The sequence below is a fragment of the Oncorhynchus mykiss genome, chromosome 12, assembly GCF_013265735.2.
Source record: "Oncorhynchus mykiss isolate Arlee chromosome 12, USDA_OmykA_1.1, whole genome shotgun sequence".
Classification (NCBI taxonomy): Eukaryota; Metazoa; Chordata; class Actinopteri; order Salmoniformes; family Salmonidae; genus Oncorhynchus; species Oncorhynchus mykiss.
The window spans coordinates 53960905-53980143 of NC_048576.1; the positions used below are offsets into that span (position 1 = coordinate 53960905).

At 40.4% G+C, this 19239-nt stretch overlaps 1 protein-coding gene across 1 annotated transcript; it reads right to left on the reverse strand.

Annotated features, from left to right (window-relative positions):
* Positions 1-9827: 9827 nt before the first annotated feature.
* On the reverse strand, positions 9828-14115 carry LOC110537778 (homeobox protein MSX-2). Its single transcript, XM_021624158.2, has 2 exons — positions 13667-14115; positions 9828-11155 (listed from the first exon to the last, which is right to left on the reverse strand). Exons 1-2 carry the CDS (start codon positions 14022-14024, stop codon positions 10731-10733), a joined length of 783 nt encoding a protein of 260 aa, XP_021479833.1. The 5' UTR covers positions 14025-14115; the 3' UTR covers positions 9828-10730.
* Positions 14116-19239: the final 5124 nt, after the last annotated feature.

Below are 19239 nucleotides of genomic sequence, written 5' to 3' on the forward strand. Positions count from 1 at the left end.
ATTTTCATGATCAAGACACAACACCAGTAATACCAGTAACTTTACTGAACCATGTGGATCGTGATGAAGTCACACTCAATCTGGAGTGTTTGAATGAATTATCAGGCTCGAGGTGCCTGCATATTTTTTGGTTTGTTGTTGAAAGTCTCCAAACCACATCTGCGTCATGGATGTCTGAATACACAGTCATCTTCAGTCAGAGTTTGGCCAAGCCTGTCAGATAAACTGTCTCCTTTCTCAACAAAAGCTATTCTAGACAACCAATATTTTATGAAATGTTTTGTGCAGCGATGTCTCCCTGTGCTGACATTGTTTACACAGACAAGTTAAGTGCAGGGCTTGGCCTTATATACCTTTCTTTTTTTTATGTAAGTGCCCATGTACTGTACAAAAGAGAACATAAGAGGAGTCCTGTTGGGTTTAGAATATGTTCTGTTCAGAACAAGTCTGTCCACTCAGAGCACGACTGGCCTGTTCTTTTCCCCAGCACTCCTGGGCTGACACTGATAGACTGTCTTCACTCACACTGGTTCTTGGTTGTGTGTGAGACAAGCTGACTGACCTTGTCTATGTTTTTTGGGTGCCCAGGAGAACCAGACAATTTCAGTAGCAGATGCATTGATTTAAAGAGCCTGGGGCTGGGAGGATGAGTGGGAGAACCAAAGGTTCAAAAGCTGCTTAGAGACACATCGACAGAACATCCCTGTAAGCCACGACAAGCCTACATCTCTGTGAATGAGTGTTTTCCATGAATTCCATCATACTTTAACTCTGTGAGACCCTAGCATAGATCAAAGTAAGGAAAATAATCTAATACCCTTCACCAATAATAGACCTCTGATTATGAAAATAATACTTTTTTAGAATTTCAAGTTTGTAGAATCATTTTATGGAAACGTTGCAAAAATGCACCTCAATGGTATTATTTGGTAATAAAACGGTGAAATTCTATTCAAATCACATCCAAAGGGATCAAAATAATCATTATGATAATATATACAGAACCAGTTGAAAGTTTGGACACCTACTCATTCCAGGGTTTTTCTTTGTTTTATATTTGAGATTCTTCAAAGTAGCCACAACACAACTGATTGGCTCCATCACATTAAGAATTAAAGAAATTCCACTAATTAACTTAGCAAGACGTACCTGGTAATTGAAATGCATTCCATTCATGAATCTGGTTGAGAGAATGCCAAGAGTGTGCAACGCTGTCATCAAGGCAAAGGGTGGCTACTTTAAAGAATCTCAAATATAAAATATGTTTTTAACACTTTTTTGGTTACTACATGATTCCATACAGTATGTGTTATTTTATAGTTTTTGATGTCTTCACTATTATTATGTAGGAAAATAGAACAAATAAAGAAAAACCCTTGAATGAGTAGGTGTGTCCAAACGTTGGACTGGTACTGTATATACTGTACATCTGAAATTAAGTCATATTTTGTCAAACAGCTAAATTGATTAACTTGATCTATCAAAATGTTTGTATTTTACTTTCAAAAACACATTTTTGAAAGGATCAACTATTTTGTGTGTTTTCTATGTATGGAGAACATTTAATAATTTTTTGTCATATTTGGTTGTCCTTTCGGGTTTAATTTAATGTCAATGGCAATACTCTGACCACCATGTTTTTTTAAAAGATATTTAATATTTGTTACTCCTGAAGTATTTGGTTGTCCATATTTACATTATTTGGAAGGGAAATAATCTCTCTTCCTATCAATATAGGAATGTGACCATATGTCTCAGTTTGGCAAACCTTTAAGCCCAATGATGCGTTTTGGTAACTCTACCTCTAGCTCTGGCTCAGAATGTTTGTCTCTCAATTTCTTTTGTTATTCATAATCATTACATCTTAGAGAAGACAGGTAAAATGTTTTGTCATATACAGATGTAGAATCTTAATTTCATCACTATTTTGTTGCTGTGAATTTTTGTAGTGTATTTTAGTTTTTAAAAGGCTTCTAAAGTTTGAAATTTCCACTTTGAAGTTTCAGACTTGATTTTCCCTAACAAAAAATGTATCAACCCCTACAAAAAAATGTCCATTAATTATAATCCACATAATTATTCACATTCTCTGTTGCTGCAGGATTATTTTCATGCTGGTGCAAACTGGCTCAGATTATTAAGAACCTACATTTGCACTTGCATGGGTGGCTAACAACATATGCTTGTGTAGGGGACAAGTGCGGTCTCAGACGAGCGGACAGGTTTCTAATGTTTCAGAGGTTACTGATGCCACAAAATCATACTGACACACCAAAAAATGTATACGGGTAGAGCTCGAAAATTCAAGCTCCTTGGATGCTGCCATAGACTTACATTAGAAGTGCCTATCCAAAAAAAAGGCTCAAGGTCATCTGGCCACAGATAAAATGACGTCCAATCACGTTATATCTATTGTAGCGTTGATTGCACTGATCAAATCAAGATCATACTTTCAAAATCTTAGGTAGAAAGCTAAACAAGCAGTTATCATCGTGCATCAAGTCAGCAATCTACTGGCAAATCCTTTTCAATCCTTGTCATATGAAGAGAACTTATAGATAAAATGTATCGGACATAAACATTACACAACAAGTTGGAAATTGCAAATTTAACAATGGGTGCTAAAGTGCCACTGCAGCCCCTAGTTCGATCCCAGGCTGTGTTACAGCTGGGTGTGACCGGGAGACCCATGAGGCGGCACACAATTGGCCCAGAGTCATCCAGTTTAGGGGAGGGTTTGGCCGGCCAGGATATCCTTTTCTCGTTATACTCTAGCGACTCCTTGTGGCGGGCCAGGTGCCTAAGAAGCTGACTTCGTTAGTCAGTTTGACAGTGTTTCTTCCGACACATTGGTGCGGCTGGCTTCCAGGTCAAGAAGGTCAACCTTCGCCGAGTCCCTAGGGGAGTTGCAGCGATGAGACAAAACCGTAACTGCCAATTAGATATCACTAAAAAGGGGATAACGCCATGGGCCAGAAGAGTTTGAATACATTGGCCTTGCTGTCAATCCAGCATGACTTCTGCCTCTTTCAAAACAACTGGAAACTCAGAACTGGGAAATCTCAGACTTCAGTGAGTTCAAGACAACTGGAAACTTGGATAAAACTAGTTCCGACTGGGAAAATACAGAAAATCATTTTGAATGGTCACCCAACTCGGAATTCCAAGTCAGGATTTCGGGCCTCTTTCTAGAACCCACAAGAAGGACTGCTGCGCCACCTTCCTTTTCAAGTGAGCACAGCACAACAAGGTGAGTCCAAAAATGTATTGTATGCTGTTACATAAATTATGTAATATGCCACGAAGATATGTATACTGTAGCCAAGAAAGTAATACTAAGATGATGTTGTGTAGTAAGCTGTTAGAAGCCCATGTGCCTCAACCTAATACTTTGGCCCCTTTACCCCTCATAATTTGGCCTACTGTTCTGATTTGGTGGTGAACCTGTAGCCTATACCCTGTTTTAGAGAAATTTCATCATTGAATATTGTTAGAGCTTTCATTGTCTGCTTATATGCCCATTTTATTTATCCTACGGTTCTGACTTGGTGTACAGGGAGAATATTGTAAGAACGGACTGAATTCTGAATTCTGAATTCTGTAGCGTGCATTTGTTAAAGTGCTGAACAAATAGGTATACTGACTACGTCCGTCCTAGCTCGCTCATTAATGTCTTAATTGAAATTATGGATTGTCTCTTATCCGCTAGTCTTCCCCTTATGCCATAGTTTGTACATCTCAATTCTCAGTAGAAAACACATTTGCTTAAGAAAGTCTGCCATATCAGCTATGTTTTTTAAAAGGTAGTAAATTAGGCTGAATGAACTGTTTTGCTTCCAGACAAGGCTCTGCTGATAACCATGTGCATCAGGTTTCAGGTATGACCCAGATGCAGACAGTGTTGAAGTAAGAAAAGTATATTTCTAGTACAGGGGCAGGCAAACGACAGGCCAAGGGCAGGCAGAGGTCAGTAATCCAGAAAGGGTGCAAAGGTCCAGAACGGCAGTGTAACGATATTCGTCGTCAGAAGATAAGGAATCATCGGACCAAAGCGCAGTGTGGTATGTGTTCATGCTTTCTTTATTAAAACTGAACACTATAACAAAAATAACAAAGAGAATAATCGAAACAGTCTGTAAGGTGCAAACACTAAACAGAAATTAACTACCCACAAAAACCCTGTGGGAAAAAGCTACCTAAGTATGGTTCCCAATCAGAGACAACAAATAGACAGCTGTCCCTGATTGAGGACCATACCCGGCCAAAACAAAGAAATACAAAAACATAGAAAAAGGAACATAGAATGCCCACCCAAATCACACCCTGACCAAACCAAAATAGAGACTTAAAAAGCTCTAAGGTCAGGGCGTGACAGGCAGGCAGTCTCAGGGTTTGGTCAGGCAGGGGTCAATAATCCAGAGAGGTGTGACAAGGTATAGAACGGCAGGCAAGCTCAGGGTCAGGGCAGGCAGAAAGGTCCAACCCGGAAAAAACTAGAAAAACAGGGACAAAAACAGACAGGAGCAAGGGGACACATGCTGGTAGGTTTCATGAAAAAAAACTAACTGCCAACAGACAAACAGAGAACACAGGTATAAATACACTGGGGACAATGGGGAAGAGGGGTGACACTTGGAGGGGGTGGAGACAAGCACAAACACAGGTGAAACAGATCAGGGTGTGACAATGTGTAGCTGTGGTAAGGTGTTTGGACCCTGCTGTTGGGACAGTTTGTGCCCACAAACAGTTTGTCCCTGTATTAGTCCAATTAATGTATTGTTTGGTGTTGTGTTGTGTTCTGTTGTGTAGTGGCTTTGCTAGCATGCATCACACAATTTTCAGAATGTTTGCCCCACAAAGATGTATATGCTAAAATCGGCATTGATTTTGATACTACGGGCCACAATTGATATGTTGAAAACAATGTGTGGGGGGGCAGAGGCACAGAAACTCACATCAATACCTTTGTCAGATAACGCTGTTAACAAAGAATTTATGCTATTGCAACCAATTAAGAGTGACTAACTGAATGACTCAAAAACTCCCCGGCTTATGCTCTCCAAATGGACGTTAGTTATGAGGACCAAGATGTCTATGCATTGACTTTTGTTTGTTATACATGTCGGGGGGTGGGGGGGGGGGGGGGGGGTATTAACGAGGACATATTGTTCTGTCTCACAATTCCCGATCATGAAACGGCATAACGGATGTTTAGTGTGCTGATTCCTTATGGTATCGAATGGTGGGCTTTTGCTCAGATGGGCTCCATCTATCACGGGACGGCGGGCCGGCCGCTACACTCTAGTAATGAACGTGCCATATGGATTCATTGTATGATACACCGAGAGCAACTGGCAGCAAAAGAACTGAACACAGAAATCAGATATACGGAGAGATATATGGCAGCAGGTAACTTCGATTGTACACCACATCCACTGCACGCACGCCTGATGCAAAACTATGTGGAGATATGGGATCTAAACATGACAATGTTCTATTTCACATCGAGGCTTGGTGGTTATTAAGGGGGAGGGTTGGAAAAAGTTTTCGAATTGAGAGAGGAACTGTTGTCGTTCCCAATGGATGACTTTCTGTGTAATGAAAAAAAAAGAAAGAAAACAGCATCAGTAAGTCCCACACGAGTGATGACTGCTCACCTCCAATGTTTGGAAGAGCACTTTGGGACGGACCCACTTCCCAATCCATTTGACTGTGATCCTGGCTAAGTTGACATGCCGGTAAGTGAAATCGAACAGTTGATCGAGCTGTTATGTGACCGAATGCTGCAGACAACGTATTCACGGGTCACTATGGAGGAGTTTTGTTTCCTGACTCAAATGGAATGCCATCTTCCTCTGAGCATTAATGCTGCATTCAAAACAACTGGCAAACTCGGAACTCGGAAATCTCTTACTTCCGAATTCAGTGCGTTCAAGACAACTAGGAACTTGGAAAGAAATAAGCTCCGACTGGGAAAAATCTTTTGAAAGGTCATCCAACTTGGAATTCCAACTCGGGAATTCGGGTCTCTTTCTAGAGGTCTGACCTTTCGACCTTAAGATCACTGATCGTGATCGTGATCGTGACTGGTCGTGATTTGACCTCGTATGTTTCAGTTCCCAGTTGTCTTGAAAACACCATAAAACTCATGGTAGGCTACCCATCACCAGCTCATATCTGTGTAAAACTAGATTCAGTGCTCTCGTCTACATTAAAACCAAGTATCGATCCAGGTTGGATGTGGCAGCAGAGATGAGGTGTGCACTGTTGATCATGCCCCCTGACTTTGAGAAGCTCTGACACAAAATGCTTCAAACACATCCATCTCATTAGTAGTGGTAAGATAAGATACCTTTCTGTATGTCAGACTAATTCACAATTGACTGCCCCACATTAACAGTATGAGATGGTGAGTTGTGAAGACAATCAGAAATGCTGCTAGAATGTTTTTCAATTGACTGCCATAGCCCCAAATTTAAAAATGTAAACATTGACTTAATTACATGGGTGGGGTCTCGAGAATTTTCAGATACTAAAATTGTATGTAAAATTGTAAACAGTATGTAGTGTTTGACATTCATTTTTACGTTTAGGATGCAATTTAGGCAGCGTTGCATTTTTGCAACAGTAGGTCTCACAGGCTTAATAGTACATTGCGTGTACATGTTTTTTGACATACTCTCTTATTTTTCAGTACACATTTCAAACATAATATAGAGACGACTTGATTCCTCACATCAGCTTCCACAAGGATGCTACTAATGAATTGGTAGCGTAATGGGAGGTCTTGTTCCTTGCCTAGTTAATTATATCATGACAATACACACTTTTACATGATGTACTACAGCGTTTCCCAAACTCGGTTCTGGGACCCCAAGGGGTGCACATTTTGTTTTTTGCCCTAACACTACACAGCTGATTCATCAAAGCTAGAAGATTAGTTGATTATTTGAATCAAAATGTGCACCCTTTGGGGTCCTGAGGACCGAGTTTGGGAAACCCTAATGTACCATGTAGAATACTCCCAGAAGCCAACACAATCCCTTGGTGGAAAATCAATGTGTATCTGGTTGGTCAAAGCCCCTTATTTGCTAAGCAGACGGCCTCTCTCTGTCCCTAGTGGTGGAACCAATGAAATCCCCTCACAGAAGGGAAAAATCCATGGGCATGGCAGCACAAGGGATTGATTCTTTATATCCATTTTCCATGTTTCCAGGCCCAATCGTTTGGTCATCAGAATGTGATGTTCAAACAAAGGCTAGCTCTGATCCTCTCTGTTCCTCTCTCCAGCTCCTCTCCTCTACGATGCAATGAGATGGAGCAGGGCTCTATCCTTTTGGAGGCCCTAAGCAAGATTTTGTTGGGGGGGGGGGGCCACCTCGTAGTAAATCATTTTAGTGCCCCCCTCCCTCTTGATGGAGGAGGAAAACATTTATTTTTTAAAGTTAATTTCCTGTAATTCTACACATTTTGCCATGGGGCGTAGAGAAAACGTAGAAGTTTTCAATACATTTTTCTACATTTCTGTACATTTTGCCATGGTGCGGAGAGACATTCTTATAGCTTTAAAGCATATTTCCTGCAAATGTACACATTTTGTAATGACTTATGCCATGTTAATATGATATCTGAGTGAAAATTACTAACAAAACCAAAGGGGGCCTCCCGGAGGTCTGGGGCCCTGGGCACATGCCCTAAATACCTGGTAGGTATTCAGCCATAATTAGTACACGTTTAGACAATGTAGCTGGCTGGACTAACTACCAATCTAACAATTGTTAGCTTACATGGATAATTGAGTGACTGTCAGTGACTGACATAACAAGAGAAAAACTGCTGATACACAACCAAATGTCAAAATTGCAGGTGGTGTATTCTACTTTTCTTATTCTCAATAGTAAGTTGAGACCCCCGACTGAGTTCCCCCTGCCTCAAAAAAAGGGCTTATGCCTGGAACCGACCCTGAGATAGAGATAGAGATAGAGAGACATTAAAAATACATTGGAACAATGTGTGCTCTGTTGTGTGGAAGAGTGCCTCTCAGACTAATAAACAGAGTACACCCTTATGTTTCCCGAATGCTGGGCTTGCAGCTTCCTGAGGTTCTTCACCAAGAGGAAAGAAATGGGCTCATAAAGTTTTTATGAAAACAAACACAAGGCAACGGCCAATACTAACTTCTAAAAGTTCTTCAAAAATACTTATTTCTGACTTAACGTGATGTTATGAAGAAAAAAAATAGAATCAGAATATTCAAGAATTCAACCGGTCCGCCATTTGTACACACATATACAGTATGAAATACATTACATGCAAATGCAAAGTGTGTTTTGTTTGTGAGAGGGAGTGAGTACGTGCGTGTGGGTGGGTGTGTTTGTTGCCATTCTCAATTGACCTTTTAGATTGGAATCATATAGCACCACCTACCGAGAACCTTGGTCATGAACTCCACCCAAGGTGCCATATCCAACACCACCACTAGAGGAAGTATAAGTATACACTCTCCTTGGTTGAATGACAAGTTCACAAACATTGAAATGTCACACATCCTCTGCCTCGAGAGTTGTTTAACGTTACATTGATGGTCAACGTGTCAAAAGAGCACAGCATCACAATAAATCACAATAATGGTTAAACCCTTATTTTAAATTTGTATTTCTTATTTAAATTTTTTTGCTTCAGTTTATTTTAGTAAATACGTTCTTCACATTGTTGGTTAAGGGCTTCACTGTTAGGGCTACACCTGTTGTATTCAGTGCATGTGACAAATACAATTTGATTTATTTAGTACAAATATAGAGCATTGTTTCAATAGCTAAACAACTACTCACAAGTAATATAGCACCAACCTGACATTTCCAAACAGATCCTCGAACATCTCTGCCAATCTGCTGTTCATTAAACTGATTGCTTGACTGCGCTGAGGGTTTGCCTCGCTGCCTTGTTTTGATTAGAGGGAAGCTCATAAATAGAGTGCTGCCTATAAATGATTTCCTCATTACATCAAAGTCACACGGAAATTGTAAGCAGCTCTTACAATTGCCACAAAGGCAGCTACCTTTATGGGATTAGTCCCCTGATGAATGATATATAACAAGGCAGGAAGGAGGACCATAAAACATGACCAATCTGGCTCTCCAAACCAATGGTGTTTCCCACAATTGGAAGTGCTGTGGAAGCCGTATAGTTGACTAAAACCAATAACATTAAGGTCAATTAGTCCCGAGAATGCTGCTGGGGAAGTAATAGGCCTACTACTGCCATCTAAAATCTGGCGAGTTTAAATTGCAGTATTCCAACAACTTTTGTCATTGAAATAACCCAAAGGTATGACGCACTGCATTGTTTGATGAGACAGGTACAGCTTTACTTATCGTTCCACAGATTATTGCTGAAGTTAGTGCTTTAGTGCTTTCAGAACATGAAGGGCTGAGGTGAGAGGAGAGGAGAGAGATGGTATAGTGTAGATGCTATGGTTTGGGACTCTGTAGTTCTCCATTTCAACTGACATTAAACACAATATGTCATTTGAAATGAATTCAATAATATTACTTACTGGGAGCAGAACCTCGCAAATATCATCAAACATTGTTTTAAAACGGCATTCACTGACATGGTTTACAAAAGTGTTCTAATAACTGGAATTATCTGAATAGCTGACTTTTTAGTGCTTACATGAGGGTTGTCAAATATTGACATTAACATTAGAAACCATGCAACCATACCACACCATGCAACCACATGACAAAATGTAGGTCATGTTCAATTTCAAAGATGTCGACACGTAAACAACATATTCTTACTTACATGATATCTCAAAAAGCAAACACGTTTTAAAAGCCTGTTTAATTTTGGTCCATGCAAATGAGATACATTGCTGATATTAAAAACATTTAGAAAACTACATACTGTAGCTCCTTTGCATTGGAACCTTCAGATTAAAGTATAAAAGGTATAAATAACATTTTGGTCAGAAACTTCTGCCACATTTGAGCTACATGTTATAAATACGAAACATGAATCACACAATAAATTCATTTCCTGCATAAACATTTTTCGAGTGAAAGTATAATAAATAAGTAGACACAAATTAAACTAAGACTACACATGTCTTATGAAACAGAAGTGCTGAATATAATTTGTTGCTAAAGTCAAATCTAATGTAAAAATAACCATTTGGAATGTGTCAAAATATCAACAATTTTGAATGAGTTGACTTTGAGTTGAGATTCTGAAAAAACCAAGACAACCCTTCAGTATGGAATGAAAGCGGTCTAAAATCCAACCTATCGGTCTGTTGTCAAGGAGAGGTGAAACAAGGCAGACCTGAAGTCAGACGTAAGCTGAATCTTCTATGTTAGATACTGACAAGTGTAATGACAGTAATACAACAACATTTGATCAATACCACAGAGACAATTGGATAAAGGGAACATTTGCATTGGAATATATGACATAAAGTAAAACAGAACCACTAGCTGACTTAGCCTGGATAGCCAAATTGTTATCCATCCACAGAAGAAAAATAAGAAACCAGCAAAACAATTCATTGAGGTCTTTAAGGCTCTTTGGTGAGTGAGGCACTGTATTTTCAGGTGTGTTTATGAAAGAAAATCATCTCCATTTCAGTGTTTTTTTTGTAGCAAGGAGAAAAAGATAGCATTATAAAGAGTGATGTCCAAGTGTCCAACACTAATATCAACAGAACAAGGTTATATTCCTCTCTATTTTCATGTTAGGTGATACATGCTGTATCCCAGCGGCGTAGCGTACAGTCCCATAGGTGAAAGGGGCAGCATTGGTCGGTGGTAGGGGTAGGACTGTCCGTACAGGGAGACAGCTGTGTGAAGTTGGGCACCCAGGGGCATGGGTAACGTAAAGCCCGGATGCAGCACAGGTTTGGCAGCCATTTTGAGCTTCTCCAGCTCGGCTTCCTGTAGTCTCTTGGCCTTGGCCCGGCGGTTCTGGAACCAAATCTTGACCTGAGTCTCAGTCAGCGTCAGAGAGCTGGAGAACTCGGCCCGCTCTGCGATGGACAGGTACTGCTTCTGACGAAACTTACGCTCCAGAGCCAGCAGCTGGGAGGTGGTGAAAGGAGTACGAGGCTTTCTATTGTTCTTGTGCTTTCTCAGCGGACAGGTAGGACTCACCTGCCCTGGAGAGAGAGAGTGAGAGACAGAGACAGAGACAGAGACAGAGACAGACAGACAGACAGACAGACAGACAGACAGACAGACAGACAGACAGACAGGATCAGAGTCAATACTGGTTTAATGTAACAAATGGATACTTGAGTGAGAAAGTAAATGTACTTAATATCCTGGTAGCCCTAATACTCTGATAGAAAATGTGTAGTATCATTCTGATACGTAAACTAACAATGTTAGAGAGGAAGCTGTTTGAGTGGGCCCAAAGTTATTTGGTTGGAGGCTGATAGCGATTTTAAACTCTAAAACGTAGGCTTACTAGTTTACCCAAGCACTGTACAAGTGAATGACCATGCATGAAATTAACTTCTTCTTTGCATAAAATAGACTGATTTTGAGCAGAGATTTAATATCTGACGCAGTCACCTATTTAGACTTTAAAATGGAAATGGTCAAACATTGGAATGGGAACACATATCAATGGAGGAGATTAGTGTTATTTGTTGGAATGATTTTAAGTACTTTCAATCGCACTCCACACTGCCCTTTCCCACTTGACAAAAGGAACACCTATGTGAAAATGCAGTTCATTGACTACAGCTCAGCGTTCAATACCATAGTGCCCACAAAGCTCATCACTAAGCGAAGGACCCTGGGACTAAACACCTCCCTCTGCAACTGGATCGTGGACTTACTGACGGGCCGGGCCCAGGTGGTAAGGGTAGGCAATAACACATCTGCCACGCTGATGCTCAACACAGGGGCCCCTCAGGAGTGCGTGCTTAGTCCCCTCCTGTACTTCCTGTTCACCCACGACTGCGTGGCCAAGCATGACTCCAACACCCTCATTAAGTTTGCTGACGACACAACAGTGGTACGCCGGATCACAGGCAACGATGAGACAGCCTATAGAGAGGAGGTCAGAGACCTGGCAGTGTGGTCCCAGGACAACAACCTCTCCCTCAACGTGGGCAAGACAAAGGAGATGATTGTGGACTACAGGAAAAGGAGGGCCAAACACGCCCCCATTCACATCGACAGGGCTGTACTGGAGCGGGTCAAGAGTTCTTTGGGGTCCACATCACCAACAAACTATCATGGTCCAAATACACCAAGACAGTCATGAACAGGGCACGACAACACCTTTTCCCCCTCAGGAGACTGAAAAGATTTGGCATGGGTCCACAGATCCTCAAAAAGTTCCATCTACTGCACCATCAAGTGCATCCTGACCGGTTACATCACCGCCTGGTATGGCAACTGCTCTGCATCTGACCGTAAGGCGCTAGAGGATAGTGCGTATGGCCCAGTACATCACTGGGGCCGAGCTTCCTGCCATCCATTACCTATATACTAGGCGGTGTCAGAGGAAGGCCCAAAAAATGTCAAAGACTACAGTCAAGTCATAGACTGTTCTCTCTGCGCCAAGTCATAGACTCTCTGCGCCAAGTCATAGACTCTCTGGCCCAAGTCATAGACTCTCTGGCCCAAGTCATAGACTTCATAGACTGCTCCTTAACAACTTCGACCCCCAAGCCATAATCAAATGGCCACAAGGACAATTTACATTGATCCCCCTTTGTTTTACACTGATGCTACTCACTGTTTATTATCTATGCATAGTCACTTTACCACTACCTACATGTACAAATGACCTCGACTAACCTGTTCCCCGCACATTGACTCGGTTCCCCGTATATAACTTCGGTATTGTTATTTGATTGTGTTACTTTTAATAGAATTCTTGTTTTATTTTATTTAGTAAATATTTTCTTAACTATTTCTTGAACCGCATTGTTGGTTAAGGGCTTGTAAGTAAGCATTTCACTGTAAGGTGACAAACACAATTTGATTTGAATTACACACAAACCACATAAACAAACATGTATGTGGATATACTAATAAAACACACAAATCAATGTAAGGGTTTGAAGACCTGCCTGATATGCCCATAAAGATACATAGAAATACATCTTATTATCCCAAATAAAGAGTACAAATTGAAAGATTATGTTTCATGATAGACCCACAGTAAGCCATTTATTAACTCATTTATTAACTCAACTAATGTTGTAAAGACCCAGGCCTGTTTTTCCTAATACTTATTTTTCACATATTGTTTAATAAATTGAACGTCAAGACTTAAATGATCGTACTTTTTTCTCTACACAAGCATTCAGATATAGCCTAATTAATTAGGCATATACATAAAAGTTATTACTTGCAAACGGCTTTTTAGTTGACACCCTGTCAAATAAATTTAATGTACAGCCATGCAATATTGTGAGACAGCACATACCAACCAATTCAAATGGGTCGATTTGATTTGTATTATACCATATGATAAATATATATATATTTTAAAATCTCTAAATAACAAATCAGTTATGATAAATAGTGAGGTAAGAAGTACACGTGTATACATATTCCAAAATGTGTTCCAATTACTTAAAAGAAGCATATTTGTATATCTTAATTTAAATGAAATTCTTTCACGTGAGTCTCCAAAAGTTACTCACGAGTTTGCGCTGAGAATCTTGGGCTCATAACCCAGGGAGCACAGTCATCCGGCTCGGAGGACTCCGATTTTACGGGCGATGGTGGAATAAAGTGCTTTCGGATTCCCTCGGGAGGGCTGTATGTCTCTCTGCACAGGTACGGAGAGTTCTGAGTCTTTGAAAATGTAACCACAGAGACATTGTCGGGTTTGCTTGTAAACTCACTGTGAGTCTTTCTACCCGACATTATAGCCTCTACACTGAAGGGATGATGGTGTGTAGTCACTTGAGTTTTGCGGTCATCCATCGTGCTCTCCCGCTCGGGTCGGCTGTCCTCCTCGGATGAACTGCTATCCCTCAAACTCACATGGGTAGACATTTCCCCCTAAGTATGTCCCAATGGCACTCGGCAAGACTGACTGACAGTCGTAGCTACAGGTGGCGTTCAGATATCAGGACCCAAGCTGTCAAGTGTGGGGGTGAGTAAAAGAATCACGTGACGCCAGTGGAACTTTCGGCCAATCGCAGCGCTGCCAAAATGTAGGAGATTGGTCATTGATTGGTCTCTCACACTAGAGTTCAAAATATATGTAGTATATCACATGCATTTACTGTGACGGATAACTTCAAACCTAACCTCAAGAGATGTAAACACAGGCCCCATGCAGATAATTATGGAAGAGATAAACACAAATTAACAATCTCCATTGGGATATGCCTTTTCCTGATTGCAAAACGTTGTTGGTGCCTCAATTCAGGATACACACATTTGGTGGGAAAATGATTTCTTGCAGCCCTAGTCTGTATCAGGCTCTCTTAAAGCTGCAATATGTCACTTTTTGGGCGACTCCAACAAATCCACACAGAAATTTTAGTTGTAGATCTGTCATTCTCATTGAAAGCAAGTCTAAGAAGCGGAAGCGATATGTTCTATATATGATATTTCTATGTTTCTTGTTCTTAAGTTTCAAACAGCTGAAAACACAATATTTCTGGTTATGGAAAAGATAGTGTATTTCACAGTAGTTTAGATGGTACAATGACTCTCTACACTATGCTTGCTTGTTTTGTCCCAAACTAAAATTAAGGGAACTATTAGAATGTTAGCATCCAGGAAATGGTGGAGCGATTTCTACACGGTGCATCTTTAAAACTAGAATCCTTAAGTTGCTAAATCCATTTTTTTCAGCTTTTTGAATTAATTATATGTAACTATTGATTATTGAAGAATGTTGTACCCCATCAGAACAATGTAAATGTAAAGAAAAAACACGTTATAGCCACAAAACATGGTTAAAACTATAATTTTGATATCATGGATGGTCAGCCCTTGCATCCATAGCGTTGTCTATTACGTGTGGTTTCATTTCTCCAGGCCTAGCCATCAGCGTTTTTATTAAAACGCTTTGTTATTGTTTCAATTAAGCATTCTAGCTTTAAACAAAGTAGGCCTAGTTATTCTTCATCAAATATGCATGACCTTTGAAGAAGTGCGAATACCCTCACATACATTTTTTTGGTGGACAATTTTTAGAGCAGTCTTGAATTAATCTGCTAGTAAAAACAGCTATTGGAAAGTGATTCTGAGACTCAGATTTGTCACTTTCAAATGTATTCCAAACAAAAACCAATGATTGCAGAGTTAAACAAACCATAGAACTCTATGCACAATGACTACTTTTAGCAATGTCCAATAAACATTTGACAAAAACACATTTACTTGAAGAACAGTGCAGATGCAACGTTTGTTAACAGAAGGACGGTTTGTGCTGTTTGTCCCATCATTTGTATCTGCACTGTTCTTCAAGTAGATGTGTTTTTGTGCAATTTTCTGTGGAAATTGTTAAGAGGTCATTTTGCATAGAGTTGTATGGTTTGTTTTAACTTTGCAATCATAGGTTTTTGTGAAACATCTGAGTCTCAGCATCACTCTGTCACCATGGAATTGCCTTGTTTCATTTTGACTTCAATTTTATCACTGTTTCATTATTCAAGCACATTTTTGAGACTGCCAAAATACTTATTCATACCATAGGCAGATTTTGTGTTGTTTTTTTGTTTTTTTTTACATCAGGCTTTCTGATTTCTGCTAAATGTTTCTGTAAAAATCATTGATCCCTACAGTAGGCTGTGTTGAAATGAAAATGACTTTACCTATAACAGTTGTACCTATGATAATACAGTAGACTACCGAATTTGCTCAGTGCTAAAAAAAATATGTCACTTTGGTTATGTTTTCAAGATTCACAGCCCTGATTCCAATAGCCAACTAAGTTAGTGTGATGAAACAAAAACTTTAATCAAATTCCTGACAATAATGAACTATGATCAAATGTGTTTCTCTTATTATGTAACATTACATTTCCACACAAAAACCTTTGCAAATTGTTCCGCGGGAAATAAACAGCCACTATTTGAGAATCACAAGGTCTATCCCAAACTCAGCTGCCCAGTTTGACTGGTAAGAGCAGTCATGCATGCGCTGGGGGCCTACAGGGCTGGGACTGAGCGAGGGCGCCGTTCCCATGAGGCTGTGCGTTATTAAACAGGGTGATTTCACAGATAATCTGAGGTTTGCGAAGGCGCCAGTAAGCGGGCAGATGAAAGCCTCGCTCCTCAGGGGAGAAACTGTTGCAGTTTTGCGGCTCCACTCAGGAGCCACCTCCCCACTTGCTCTGCTCACGCCCCCACCCTCAGGCACCTTGTCGATCACAGTCCCGGGCCCTGCTACACACAGCCTGTCATAGGATTAAGTGGTAGTGAGACATGTAAACTACACGTAGCCTATAGTCAGCTCAATGCAATAATGCTGTGGAAACTGATATGCGAGTAATGAAAAAGAGTGACTGAAGCCGTGTACAAACCAAACATAGACCAAGGTGATTTTCAGCAGGAGGAATCCCCTTGAGTGTCGGTAGCCTACGGTCCTCAGAAAAATCATTCCTTTTAACATAATCTCTTTGGGTTTGATTTTTTTTTTAAAAGGGGGGGGGGGGAAACAATCTCCCTGAAAAGTGGAGGAGGAAAAACACCAGAAAACAGCTTCTGGTTTTGTTGGTATGTTTGGACACACCTCGAGCATTGTAATTACAGTCTGCACTTTGAAGTGGTGAAATGAATGACTGTGTAATAAACTGGGTCTCTTGCACTCACAGCCATTGGGCCCACTTTATGGACACTCTGACCCAAAAGCACACTAAGTACATACTGATACTTTAAAGGATTCTCAATAGATAAACTCATGTGTAATGTTGGAAGATTGGTATAGTTTTTAACGTGTGAAACAGTGGAGGCTGCTGAGGGGAGGACTGCTCATAATAATGTCTGGAATGTGTTTGATACCATTACAGCCATTATTATGACCCGTCCTCCCCTCACCAGCCTTCACTGATGTGCAAATAGGAACGTACCATATTATTAGGAGGTTCATCTCTCTTGGCAGGTTTGTTGCTGTGCCAAAATACTTAAATACTTCACTCTACTGTCGCTATCGTTGCACAGAAACATACATCTTGCAAGCTAAGAAGTGATGATTTTTGATAGATCAAAATATAACCCTGAACTAATATTTGAAACTATGGGGGAAAAGAGGGGACTTTACATTGACACTCCATAAAGTGGTAATAACATGGAAAGAGTGTTGTTACAAGTGACATACCGACAATGAATACATTATTTGCCCAGATATCACTTATTTTCAGTATATCCTTCTTATTCTCACATACCGGAAAATGTATTTACCTGACTTAAGGTGCATAATACATGACAATAATACTGCATATTGGCCTGAAAAACAAGTCCTGTGTAGAAGCCCTCTCTCTCCAGAAAGGCACCTCGTCAAACTCGCAGAGCACGTTTAAATGAAGGGCGCTCAGTTAAGCCAATCGCTGTCATCACATTGTTTTCCTTAACACCTTAATGTTCAGGAGCCCTGGTCTTTCAAACAAAGCTTTAGCTGCAATGAACCTAAATTACTACCTTCAATAGGTGAATGGCTCCAGCTCCTATTAGCTGCAAGCAGAGGAGACTGCTATTCAGCAGGCAAAGAATGATTCTGCAATGTAAAAAAATAAAAAATAAAATGGATACTCACTTTGCTAATGACATCTGAAGATGTAATCTGTTGTTAGCCTTGGCTCCATTGTTGTAGTTAAGTCAGCTGCTGGTTGCAGGGCAACAATCAGCTGTTTTTAAAATATTTTTAATTAGCCTTATTCATAGCTGTAAAGGTGATATAGAAACAGTGCACATTGCCAACAAAGAGGTAACTCTCAGTGGACTTGTGGCAAAAGCTCTCATGTAGTATTTTGGCAAACTTGTTCTCTCAGGGAAATAGTATTCCTGCCAAGCGTCACCTCAAATAATTTCTGGAACTCTCCCTGACAATAGAATACTATCTTGTAGTCGGACCTATCGGACCTTGTAGTCATAGCGGATAATAATCTAATCTTTGGTGACTTTAATATTCACATGGAAAAGTCCACAGACCCACTCCAAAAGGCTTTCGGAGCCATCATCGACTCAGTGGGTTTTGTCCAACATGTCTCTGGACCCACTCACTGTCACAGTCATACGCTGGACCTAGTTTTGTCCCATGGAATAAATGTTGTGGATCTTAATGTTTTTCCTCATAATCCTGGACTATCGGACCACCATTTTATTACGTTTGCAATTGCAACAAATAATCTGCTCAGACCCCAACCAAGGATCATCAAAAGTCGTGCTATAAATTCACAGACAACACAAAGATTCCTTGATGTCCTTCCAGATTCCCTCTGTCTACCCAAGGACGCCAGAGGACAAAAATCAGTTAACCACTTAACTGAGGAACTCAACTTAACCTTGCGCAATACCCTAGATGCAGTTGCACCCCTAAAAACTAAAAACATTTCTCATAAGAAACTAGCTCCCTGGTACACAGAAAATACCCGAGCTCTGAAGCAAGCTTCCAGAAAATTGGAACGGAAATGGCGCCACACCAAACTGGAAGTCTTCCGACTAGCTTGGAAAGACAGTACTGTGCAGTACCGAAGAGCCCTTACTGCTGCTCGATCATCCTATTTTTCTAACTTAATTGAGGAAAATAAGAACAATCCGAAATTCCTTTTTGATACTGTCGCAAAGCTAACTAAAAAGCAGCATTCCCCAAGAGAGGATGACTTTCACTTTAGCAGTGATAAATTCATGAACTTCTTTGAGGAAAAGATTATGATTATTAGAAAGCAAATTACGGACTCCTCCTTAAATCTGCGTATTCCTTCAAAGCTCAGTTGTCCTGAGTCTGCACAACTCTGCCAGGACCTAGGATCAAGAGAGACGCTCAAGTGTTTTAGTACTATATCTCTTGACACAATGATGAAAATAATCATGGCCTCTAAACCTTCAAGCTGCATACTGGACCCTATTCCAACTAAACTACTGAAAGAGCTGCTTCCTGTGCTTGGCCCTCCTATGTTGAACATAATAAACGGCTCTCTATACCAAACTCACTAAAAGTGGCAGTAATAAAGCCTCTCTTGAAAAAGCCAAACCTTGACCCAGAAAATATAAAAAACTATCGGCCTATATCGAATCTTCCATTCCTCTCAAAAATT

Bases quoted from the DNA above. Each gene is read 5' to 3' on its own strand.
- LOC110537778 (XM_021624158.2), bottom strand. From the start codon at position 14,024: ATGTCTACCCATGTGAGTTTGAGGGATAGCAGTTCATCCGAGGAGGAC. The intron at 11,156-13,666 runs GTGAGTAACTTT...CTCTCTCTCCAG, and splicing joins AAGATTCTCAGCGCAAACTC to GGCAGGTGAGTCCTACCTGT.